General features: G+C 43.4%; 1 protein-coding gene across 1 annotated transcript in view; it reads left to right on the top strand.

The window, feature by feature from the left end:
- ctsz (cathepsin Z) overlaps positions 1-8,597 on the top strand; it is a 30,552-nt gene extending 21,955 nt beyond the window's left edge. The window contains exon 6 of the mRNA XM_068000673.1: positions 8,181-8,597. Coding sequence (XP_067856774.1) covers positions 8,181-8,294 — 114 coding nt within the window. The 3' untranslated portion in view covers positions 8,295-8,597. The remainder of the gene's footprint in view (positions 1-8,180) is intronic.
- Positions 8,598-12,922: the final 4,325 nt, after the last annotated feature.

Here is a 12,922-nt window from a genome sequence, read left to right as displayed (position 1 = left end):
GACTATAACTGACCAACGTGTTTATAGAGGGACTGTAACTGATCAACGTGTTTATAGAGGGACTGTAACTGACCAACGTGTTTATAGAGGGACTGTAACTGACCAACGTGTTTATAGAGGGACTGTAACTGACCAACGTGTTTATATTGGCGCTGTAACTGACCAATGTGTTTATAGAGGGACTGTAACTGACCAACGTGTTTATAGGACTGTAACTGACCAACGTGTTTATAAAGGGGCTGTAACTGACCAACGTGTTTATAGAGGGACTGTAACTGACCAACGTGTTTATAGAAGGACTGTAACTGACCAACATGTTTCTAGAGGGACTGTAACTGACCAACGTGTTTATATTGGCGCTGTAACTGACCAACGTGTTTATAGAGGGACTGTAACTGACCAACGTGTTTATAGAGGGACTGTAACTGACCAACGTGTTTATAGAGGGACTGTAACTGACCAACGTGTTTCTAGAGGGACTGTAACTGACCAACGTGTTTATATTGGCGCTGTAACTGACCAATGTGTTTATAGAGGGACTGTAACTGACCAACGTGTTTATAGGACTGTAACTGACCAACGTGTTTATAAAGGGGCTGTAACTGACCAACGTGTTTATAGAGGGACTGTAACTGACCAACGTGTTTATAGAAGGACTGTAACTGACCAACGTGTTTCTAGAGGGACTGTAACTGACCAACGTGTTTATATTGGCGCTGTAACTGACCAATGTGTTTATAGAGGGACTGTAACTGACCAACGTGTTTATAGGACTATAACTGACCAACGTGTTTATAGAGGGACTGTAACTGACCAACGTGTTTATAGAGGGACTGTAACTGACCAACGTGTTTATAGAGGGACTGTAACTGACCAACGTGTTTATAGAGGGACTGTAACTGACCAACGTGTTTATAGAGGGACTGTAACTGACCAACATGTTTATAGGACTGTAACTGACCAACGTGTTTATAGAAGGACTGTAACTGACCAACGTGTTTATAGGACTGTAACTGACCAACGTGTTTATAGAAGGACTGTAACTGTCCAACGTGTTTATAGGACTGTAACTGACCAACGTGTTTATACTGGGACTGTAACTGACCAACGTGTTTATAGAGGGACTGTAACTGACCAACGTGTTTATAAAGGGACTGTAACTGACCAACGTGTTTATACTGGGACTGTAACTGACCAACGTGTTTATAGGACTGTAACTGACCAACGTGTTTATAGAGGGACTGTAACTGACCAACATGTTTATAGAGGGACTGTAACTGACCAACATGTTTATAGAGGGACTGTAACTGACCAACGTGTTTATAGAGGGACTGTAACTGACCAACGTGTTTATAGAGGGACTGTAACTGACCAACGTGTTTATAGAGGGACTGTAACTGACCAACGTGTTTATAGGACTGTAACTGACCAACATGTTTATAGAGGGACTGTAACTGACCAACGTGTTTATACTGGGACTGTAACTGACCAACGTGTTTATAGTGGGACTGTAACTGACCAACATGTTTATAGAAGGACTGTAACTGACCAACGTGTTTATACTGGGACTGTAACTGACCAACGTGTTTATAAAGGGACTGTAACTGACCAACGTGTTTATACTGGGACTGTAACTGACCAACGTGTTTATAGGACTGTAACTGACCAACGTGTTTATACTGGGACTGTAACTGACCAACGTGTTTATAAAGGGACTGTAACTGACCAACGTGTTTATACTGGGACTGTAACTGACCAACGTGTTTATAGGACTGTAACTGACCAATGTGTTTATACTGGGACTGCAACTGACCAATGTGTTTATACTGGGACTGTAACTGACCAACGTGTTTATACTGGGACACTAACTGACCAATGTGTTTCTAGAGGGACTGTAACTGACCAACGTGTTTATAGGACTGTAACTGACCAATGTGTTTATAGTGGGATTGCAACTGACCGTGTTTATAGTGGGACTGTAACTGACCAACGTGTTTATACTGGGACTGTAACTGACCAACGTGTTTATACTGGGACTGTAACTGACCAACGTGTTTATACTGGGACTGTAACTGACCAAAGTGTTTGTAGTGGGACTGTAACTGACCAACGTTTTTATCGAGGGACTGTAACTGACCAACGTGTTTATACTGGGACTGTAACTGACCAACGTGTTTATACTGGGACTGTAACTGACCAACGTGTTTATAGAGGGACTGTAACTGACCAATGTGTTTATAGAGGGACTGTAACTGACCAACGTGTTAAAAGAGGGACTGTAACTGACCAACGTATTTATAGTGGGACTGTAATTGACCAACGTATTTATTGAGGGACTGTAACTGACCAACGTGTTTATAAAGGGGCTGTAACTGACCAACGTGTTTATAGAGGGACTGTAACTGACCAACGTGTTTATAGAAGGACTGTAACTGACCAACATGTTTCTAGAGGGACTGTAACTGACCAACGTGTTTATATTGGCGCTGTAACTGACCAATGTGTTTATAGAGGGACTGTAACTGACCAACGTGTTTATAGGACTATAACTGACCAACGTGTTTATAGAGGGACTGTAACTGATCAACGTGTTTATAGAGGGACTGTAACTGACCAACGTGTTTATAGAGGGACTGTAACTGACCAACGTGTTTATAGAGGGACTGTAACTGACCAACGTGTTTATATTGGCGCTGTAACTGACCAATGTGTTTATAGAGGGACTGTAACTGACCAACGTGTTTATAGGACTGTAACTGACCAACGTGTTTATAAAGGGGCTGTAACTGACCAACGTGTTTATAGAGGGACTGTAACTGACCAACGTGTTTATAGAAGGACTGTAACTGACCAACATGTTTCTAGAGGGACTGTAACTGACCAACGTGTTTATATTGGCGCTGTAACTGACCAACGTGTTTATAGAGGGACTGTAACTGACCAACGTGTTTATAGAGGGACTGTAACTGACCAACGTGTTTATAGAGGGACTGTAACTGACCAACGTGTTTCTAGAGGGACTGTAACTGACCAACGTGTTTATATTGGCGCTGTAACTGACCAATGTGTTTATAGAGGGACTGTAACTGACCAACGTGTTTATAGGACTGTAACTGACCAACGTGTTTATAAAGGGGCTGTAACTGACCAACGTGTTTATAGAGGGACTGTAACTGACCAACGTGTTTATAGAAGGACTGTAACTGACCAACATGTTTCTAGAGGGACTGTAACTGACCAACGTGTTTATATTGGCGCTGTAACTGACCAATGTGTTTATAGAGGGACTGTAACTGACCAACGTGTTTATAGGACTATAACTGACCAACGTGTTTATAGAGGGACTGTAACTGACCAACGTGTTTATAGAGGGACTGTAACTGACCAACGTGTTTATAGAGGGACTGTAACTGACCAACGTGTTTATAGAGGGACTGTAACTGACCAACGTGTTTATAGAGGGACTGTAACTGACCAACATGTTTATAGGACTGTAACTGACCAACGTGTTTATAGAAGGACTGTAACTGACCAACGTGTTTATAGGACTGTAACTGACCAACGTGTTTATAGAAGGACTGTAACTGTCCAACGTGTTTATAGGACTGTAACTGACCAACGTGTTTATACTGGGACTGTAACTGACCAACGTGTTTATAGAGGGACTGTAACTGACCAACGTGTTTATAAAGGGACTGTAACTGACCAACGTGTTTATACTGGGACTGTAACTGACCAACGTGTTTATAGGACTGTAACTGACCAACGTGTTTATAGAGGGACTGTAACTGACCAACATGTTTATAGAGGGACTGTAACTGACCAACATGTTTATAGAGGGACTGTAACTGACCAACGTGTTTATACTGGGACTGTAACTGACCAACGTGTTTATAGAGGGACTGTAACTGACCAATGTGTTTATAGAGGGACTGTAACTGACCAACGTGTTTATACTGGGACTGTAACTGACCAACGTGTTTATAGAGGGACTGTAACTGACCAACGTGTTTATAGAGGGACTGTAACTGACCAACGTGTTTATAGGACTGTAACTGACCAACATGTTTATAGAGGGACTGTAACTGACCAACGTGTTTATACTGGGACTGTAACTGACCAACGTGTTTATAGTGGGACTGTAACTGACCAACATGTTTATAGAAGGACTGTAACTGACCAACGTGTTTATACTGGGACTGTAACTGACCAACGTGTTTATAAAGGGACTGTAACTGACCAACGTGTTTATACTGGGACTGTAACTGACCAACGTGTTTATAGGACTGTAACTGACCAACGTGTTTATACTGGGACTGTAACTGACCAACGTGTTTATAAAGGGACTGTAACTGACCAACGTGTTTATACTGGGACTGTAACTGACCAACGTGTTTATAGGACTGTAACTGACCAATGTGTTTATACTGGGACTGCAACTGACCAATGTGTTTATACTGGGACTGTAACTGACCAACGTGTTTATACTGGGACACTAACTGACCAACGTGTTTATAGGACTGTAACTGACCAATGTGTTTATACTGGGACTGTAACTGACCAATGTGTTTATACTGGGACTGTAACTGACCAACGTGTTTATACTGGGACTGTAACTGACCAACGTGTTTATAGTGGGACTGTAACTCACAAGTCAATGGGCATGGCTAAATCCACCGTCCCCGAGACCAGGATGTGTAAAACCTCTGACTTTATATCCGTGTGACTTGGAGGTTCCAGTATGCAGCATCGCCTAGCTTACCAGAAGCCTCCGTAATTGACAGGCATCATTTGATATAGAGTCCGTTATCCCACCTCACAATGTATTTATTTCCAAACCTTTTCCCTCTCCTCCCCTGAGAGCTCTGACCAAGTTGGGACCTGGTTAAACGAGTTCCCTCCAGTACCTCACCCAGGTGGTGATTCTCCATGGGTGAGCTTGGACAGTGAGTGTTGCAGGTCATTAATAATCTTGTTTGAGGGAGAGACATTGGCCAGGACACTAGGTCCCACAAACAGCAATTAAATAATGACCAGGTAATCTGTTTTAGTGATGTTGGTTGTTAGTGATTATTGGCCAGGAAACCAGGGAGAACTCTCCTACTCTTCTTTGAATAATGCCATGGGATCTTTTTCATCCACCTGAGAGGGCAGATGGTTTAACGTCTCAAACGAAAGACGGCACCTCCAGCAGTGCAGCACTCCCCCAGTTCTACACTGGAGTGTCAGCATAGATGTGTTCAAGTGACTGGAACCCACAAACATTTGACTCGGAGGCAAGAGTCCTACCTTTAACTCAAGGGTGACACCCAAGGGCCTTGTAACCTGCTGCCCAGTATGTGTACTTCTCTATCCTTTGCATAGTTGAAAGTTAAGACTCAATATCAGACTGCAAGGGGGCCTCAGAAGTGAGACTGATCCCGCCCTCACCCGACTGCCACACATGTACACTTACCAGCAGGAGGCGCTGAATTGTGGAGGAGTGGGAACCCTGGCTGATTCAATCATTTGTATTCCCCCTCCCCCACACCCCCAACCCAGGGGCACTGAGGTCAATTGCAGCACTACTACCCACCATTGTGGCTGAGAACAGCTATCTTGGCACAGACTGGGAATCAAACCTGGGACCCTCCTTGTCTGTAGGGCTCAGTCACTCCCTGCGTCAGCAAGATGGCTTGTGACAGAGAAGGGAAACAGTTGCTGGGAGAGAGGGATCCAGTCATTGGGCTCTCTGGAGGGAGAGGGAGCCTCACAGTGGGCATATCTCTTTGCCAATGTCCCTCAGATAAGGACTTGGAGCAAGTACTTGGTGATGCATAAGCCTGGCAAAGAACTTTGGACTTGGACTTCTATAACAGCAAGAGGCTGACATGTCACAGGATGTCCTGTGTAGGTCCTTTCTGGAAGTGGATGTTTAGCATATAGCTCATGAGACTTGACACAATAGCTACTGCAGGCCAGCTGAAGAACACGTGATGATATATCCAGGGCCTGCTCCGCCATTCAATAAGATCGTGGCTGATCTTCGACCTCAACTCCACTTTCCCGCCCGATCCCCATATCCCTTGATTCCCTCAGAGTCCAAAAATCTATCGACCTCAGACTTGAATATACTCAACGACTGAACATCCACAGCCCTCTGGGGTAGAGAATTCCAAAGACTCACAACCCTTTGAGTGAAGAAATTCCTCTTCATCTCGGTCCTAAATGGCCGACCCCTTATCCTGCGACTATGACCCCTAGTTCTAGACTCTCCAGCCAGGGGAAACAGCCTTTCAGCATCTACCCCTCTAAGAATTTTATACGTTTCAATAATATCACCTCTCATTCTTCTAAACTCCAGAGAATATAGGCCCATTCCACTCAATCTCTGCTCATAGGACAACCCCCTCATCCCAGGAATTAATCTAGTGAACCTGTGTTGCACCACCTCTAAGGCAAGTGTATCCTTCCTTAGGTAAGGAGACCAAAACTGTACACAGTACTCCAGGTGTGGTCTCACCAAAGCCCTCTACATTTGTAGCAAGACTTCTTTACTCTTGTACTCCAACCCCCTTGCAATAAAGGCCAACATACCATTTGCCTTCCCAATTGCTTGCTGTACCTGCATGTTAACTTTCTGTGTCTCATGTACAAGGACACCCAAATCCCTGTGAACACCAACATTTAATAGTTTCTCACCATTTAAAAAAGATTGTGTTTTTCTATTCTTCCTACCAAAGCAAATAACCCTCATTTCCCCACATTATACTCCATCTGCCACTTTCTTGCCCACTCACTTAACCTGTCTATATCCCTTTGCAGACTCTGTGTCCTCCTCACAGTTTACTTTCCCAACTAACTTTGTATCGTCAGCAAACTCGGTCCCTTCATCCAAGTCATTAATATAGGTTGTAAATAACTGAGGCCCAAGCACTGATCCTTGCACCCCACTAGGTATAGCCTGCCAACCTGAAAATGACCCATTTATTCCTACTCTCTGTTTTCTGTCCGTTAACCAACCCTCTATCCATGCTAATATATTACCCCCAACCCCATGAGCCCTTATCTTGTGTAACAACCTTTTGTGTGGCACCTTATCGAATGCCTTTTAAAAATCCAAATATACTACATCCACCGGTTCCCCTTTATCTAGCCTGCTAGTTACATCCTCAAAAAACTCTTAATAGATTTGTCAAACACGATTTCCCTTTCATAAAACCATGTTGACTCTGCCTAATCATATTATGATTTTCTAAGTGCCCTGTCGCCACGTCCTTAATAATGGATTCCAGCATTTTCCCGAAGACTGATGTCAGGCTAATTGGCCTGTAGTTTCCTGTTTTCTCTCTCCCTCCTTTCTTGAATAGCGGGGTTACATTTGCTACCTGCCAATCCACTGGGACTGTTCTAGAATCTAGGGAATTTTGGAAGATCACAACCAATGCATCCACTATCTCTGCAGCCACCTCTTTTAGAACCCCAGGATGTAGGCCATCAGGTCCAGGGGATTTGTTGGCTTTTAGTCCCATTAATTTCTCCAGTTTCTCCTGTTTTGTCATTCAATCAGATCATGGCTGATCTGTACTTCAACTCCATTTACCCACCTTTGATCCATATCCTTTCTTACCCTTACCTAACAAAAATCTATCGATCTCAGTTGTGAAAATTTCACTTGTCCCCCAGCACCCACACCCTTCTGGGGGAATGAGTTCCATATTTCCACTACCCTTTGTGTGGAAGAAGTGCTTCCTGATATCACTTCTAAATGGCCGAGCTCTAATTTTAAGATTGTGCCCTCTTGTTCTGGATTCCCCCACTAAAGGAAATAGTTTCTCTGTATCTACCCTGTTGAATCCCTTTGTCATTTTAAACACCTCGCTTAGATCACCCCAGAACCTTCTAAACTCAAGGGACTACAAACCAATTTTATGCAACTTGGCCATAATTTAACCCTTTAACCTTCTGCCAGTATGGATTTCTCAGTAGCTTGTCTTGGAGACAATTGAGCACAATGATGGATTTCCACATGCATTATCCTCTAGCTAAGTTAAAAAAACACTGCCCCCACCAGGGGAGGCCTCCCGAGTTAAATTCTATATTTTTTCTAAATGTAACTCATTCACAGAGAGGCTCTACTCGCCGTGGCTGATAGCTGCCCTCAGCCGTCACCACATTAACTCTGTGGGTTACTGTTTCAGGGGGAGAAAGGTTGGCTGCAAATCGTCACCAGTGCCTACAAGGGAGGAAAAGGAAACTTCTACAACCTGGCAATAGAGGAAAACTGCGCCTACGGGGACCCCATCCTGCAGTAGTGCGCGGGTTTGACATGGTGCAGACAGCAAGTCTCCTCTTCATAGGAATGGAACTTCTTAAAAAAAAATGTTTTAAAAAGTGGTAATCAAAAATGTAAATCGTTGAGGTATGCAAATGATTTTACATCCTGTGCTTCAGGACCGAGGGAGAACGGCACTGAGTGCAGAAGTGATTTTTTTATTAAACAAAGATGGAACCATGTAAAGGGAAACTGAAGAGAAAATTATATTTGGATCAAAGCAGCTAAGGCCGCCATATAAATTAAAAAGCCTGTTGAAAATCATAGGCATGGTTTTATTTAACCCGTGTCCATCTCTTATATTTATCTCGATGCCGTGTGGAAGAGACAAACATTATTCCCACACAACACGCCCAATGCATCAGAAGTATTGTATTGAAAAATCTCCACATGTAGCTTGTGTAAGTGAAAGGGTATCAGACCAAACTTACTCTCCCTTCCTTTCCCTAAAATGTACACACTAGGAAAGTAGTTCAGGATCTATGTCGAGGTTTTTTTTTATACCCAGCCTGAATGGGTTTGCTCCAGATCGCCCAACATAACCTCGACCATAAGATAGCGATTATTGACCAAATCAAATCAGTCAACAGCAGGACCACAGTTCAACTTAAACGTTACTTACCAGAGACATCACAGACTGAGTCGGGGGCAGAGATGTATTACTGACACTTCCTGATTAAACTGCAATTGCAATGATGGAGTCAGTACCATCGTACGGTTAAGTGATTCTTTACAACAATCATTGGGATCTAAATCATCATAAGCTCCAACAGTAACCTAATTGTAAACAACACAACATGTCACCATTGGATGGGCTTCACTTAGTAACACCCTAACTGAACTTAAATCACTAAAACTAGAAAATGTAATTCTAAGTCTATATTCAGTGCCTCATTGGTAGACGTTCAGTAGCAAGGCTGACTTTTGATGACCTGAGTATAAAAACAATATAACATCTGTGAGTAGCAGGGCGGTTGTGAAGCTGGCTGTTGCTGGTTTCTTGAGATATCTCTGCAGCAAGTTCTCATCATCTTGTTTCTTCCTAATTCAACTAACTTGGCATGGACTGTAACTTCCTCAGTGAACCCTTACACTGTACGTTTCTTAGAATAATTAAACTCTCTCTACTTCTGTGAAACTTATGCTAACATTCCCAAACCTTCAACTTTTGTAAATCTTCCAACTTATAAATCTTATCAGTAGAATCTCATTTCAGGTGATTTTAACTAATCAAAGGTCAATTTGGTTATGTAGCTCTTTTCTAAGGTGATACTCAAGTTGAACATAGGAGTTAGAAGGTTGTAAGTGTCAGTCTGTGGGAACTTTAGCAAGACAGGATGTTTATACTTGAGCCTCGCCCCTGTAAGTGGACCACATGTCCTCTATGAGCCAGAGTGCACCTTTTACAATACAGTCCCCACCACTTATACCGCCCATGCTTATACCTGGCAGTTAACAATAACCATTTTCCATCACCACTGAAGTCAATTACAAAGGCGCCATTTACGACATATTGAGTGCGCCGACTATTTTGGGCCGTTCGATAAGCTTTCCGCACCTCGTTACAGAGAGATTACATTAATTACTTAAACCTCTCGACTTACCATTTTAAAAGCTCTGCTGTTTTCAGGCAAAGTCAGGTTGTCAAGCAGCTTCAATCAGCTCTTCGCACCTCCTTAAAGCGCGATCACTTTAGTGATCAGATTCGGATGCAGCTGTTAACAATTACGAGAGGCAGTTGGAAAGTGGAGACTTCAGGGGTTCTGCAACAAGCCTGGTTTTTTAAACTTGCACGTTAAAGTTTTCCTCAATGCGCAGAAAAATATCCTGATGGCCAGATACAATCTATTACAGTTTTACTGTCCACCACACATAGCAGGCAAATTGCGTTAACACCATCACGCCCACTATAAAGGTGCGGACTGTATTTAGTTAAACAATAGCATGAGCACTTGTTCCTTCTACCAACTACTGCAATGTTGCATGTGCTGTAAAGTGCATTCTCTTCTCTAAGAAAATTGCACTGAAGAGCACTAAAAACTACTCACAACTTCAAACCAATCAACTGGTTTATTATACTTAAAGTACACGTATGAACAGTACACCGTTTGACAGTGAGCATGGACGACTTCCTGTGCTCCTTGGATGATGAAAAGTAATGCAACTTTACTGACTTTGTGGGCCCACTTTCAAGTTAAGCTATTCCAAAGCTAGCTGGTCATTCTGTTCCTTGCTGCTAGATCTCTTTTGCCAATTCTGTCTGAGAGAGAAAGACAAACTCCTCTGTCACCTGCCTTACTGAATCACCTGCACTGGCTTCTCTTCCCGCTCCAGCACCATTATCTCTGGAGTCCCCCAAGGATCTATCCTTGGCCCCCTCCTATTTCTCATCTACATGCTGCCCCTCAGCGACATCATCCGAAAACACGACGTCAGGTTCCACATGTACGCTGACGACACCCAGCTCTACCTCACCGCCACCTCTCGACCCCTCTACAGCCTCTGATTTGTCACGCTGCTTGTCCGACATCCAGTATTGGTTGAGCATTGTCTTCGGTCCCCAAACTCCGATCTCTAGCCACAGGCTCCATCCCTCTCCCTGGCCACTGTCTGAGGCTGAACCAGACAGTCCTATTTAACCATGAGCTGATCTTCCGACCCCATATCCGCTCCATCATCAAGATCACCTACTTCCACCTCTGTAACATTGTCCGTCTCTGCCCCTGCCTCAGCTCATCCATACCTTTGTTACCTCTAGACTCGACTATTCCAATGCTCTCCTGGCCGGCCTCCCACCTTCCACCCTCCGTAAACTTGAGCTCATCCAAGTCTCTGCTGCCCGTATCCTAACTCGCACCAAGTCCCGTTCACCCATTACCCCTGTGTTCGCTGACCTACATTGGCTCCCAGTCCAGCAACACCTTGAATTTAACATTCTCATCCTTGTTTTCAAATCCCTCCATGGCCTCGCCCCTCCCTATCTCTGTAACCTCCTCCAGCCCTACAACCCTCCGAGATCTCTGCGCTCCTCCAATTCTTGCCTTTTGTGCATCCCCGATTTTAATCGCTCCACCATAGGCGGCCGTGCCTTCAGCTGCCTAGACCCTAAGCTCTAGAATTCCATCCCTAAATCTCTCCACCTCTCCACCTCCCTCTTCGCCTTTAAGACGCTCCTTAAAACCTACCTCTTTGACCAAGCTTTTGGTCACCTGTCCTAATATTTCATGTTGGTTCGGTGTCAAATTTTGTTTGATAATCGCTCCTGTGAAGCACTTACTACATTGAAGGCACTATATAAATGCCATTTGTTGTTGTTTGGCTTGCTGAGCTATCAATCACCGAAGGATTCAAACTGGACCCACCCTTAGAATTGTGGGCAAACAACATGCCTCTCATTTTAATTAAGCCACATTAGGTAGCTATCAACAACGAATGAAAACAATTCTCGTTGATAGTCTAAGACAGCCAATATCGATGACTAGACATTTCAACTGAATGATTTCCTGGGGGTTTTCCCATCGTTTCAGAGCCACAGAAATTTGCATAAATAGAGTATCAACACTGGCATGTCTCAGCTGCGACTCACTCTCGGGGTAACTAATTAACACTTCTGATTACCACGGCAACCAGCCTGGTTTCCATTTCTGCTGGCTGAATGTTTGAGATAACTAGCTAAATTTGACGTTACAGAATTATTAAACATTTAGAAATCCAGTTCAGGCATTACAAATGGTGTAACACACCTGTTCTTATAAAGCAGTAGTTTTTCTAAGATGAGTAAGGAAATTGTACTTACCTGTGACTGACTGACTGATCACAGCAGCCATTTTATGTTTTAAATCACATTTGGATGGATTCGCTCTTTAATTTAAAAAAAGGTTATTTGGTGATACTTTAATTAAAAAAAATATTTTCAATAACTCTGGAGGGTACATTGGCTACTGAAAGATTTTTTAAAAATATTTTCAATAACTCTGGAGGGTACATTGGCTACTGAAAGATTTTTTAAAAACTAACGTCCATCAATAACAAGCAGAGGATGGGGATTTCCGTAAGTGTTATTTCCCAGACACAATTTATATTTTTAAAAAAACATTCAGTTTAACAGCTGTCGCCAAAGTCTGTTGCCCTTTCGCTGGGAATTACTGCAACAGTTTGCGTTGTCAGGCAGAATGCAGAAGTTAAGCTCACCACAAGTGTCACAGGTCACACTGGATCATGTGAGGGTGAAGCACACACGACAGAGATTGATGCTGTTGCTCTCAGTAGGGTTGCCAACCCTCCAGGATTGTCCTGGAGCCTCCAGGAATGAAAGATTAATCTCCCAGACACTGCTGCGAACAACCCGGGAGAAAAATCACAGGGGCATTAAAAAAAATTGTGCGCTTTTTCATTTTCTTTAAACTCTTTTGTTTATTAGTTATAAAAAATATCGGAGATGGGAAAAAAAAAAGGCTGTTTGACTGACAGTCAAGAATCATCCAATCGGGTAATGAAGAGTCTGTTCACCTGGGAAGGCGGTGATCAGTGAGGATGGACGTGTCGGGTGGCTAATGGCGGGAGTGGGGTGGGGGTGGGGGTGGGGGTGGGAGGTTTTGGAGGGCATGT

This window comes from Heptranchias perlo, chromosome 19, assembly GCF_035084215.1.
Source record: "Heptranchias perlo isolate sHepPer1 chromosome 19, sHepPer1.hap1, whole genome shotgun sequence".
NCBI lineage: Eukaryota > Metazoa > Chordata > Chondrichthyes > Hexanchiformes > Hexanchidae > Heptranchias > Heptranchias perlo.
This window is presented reverse-complemented; position numbering and strand designations above follow the sequence as displayed.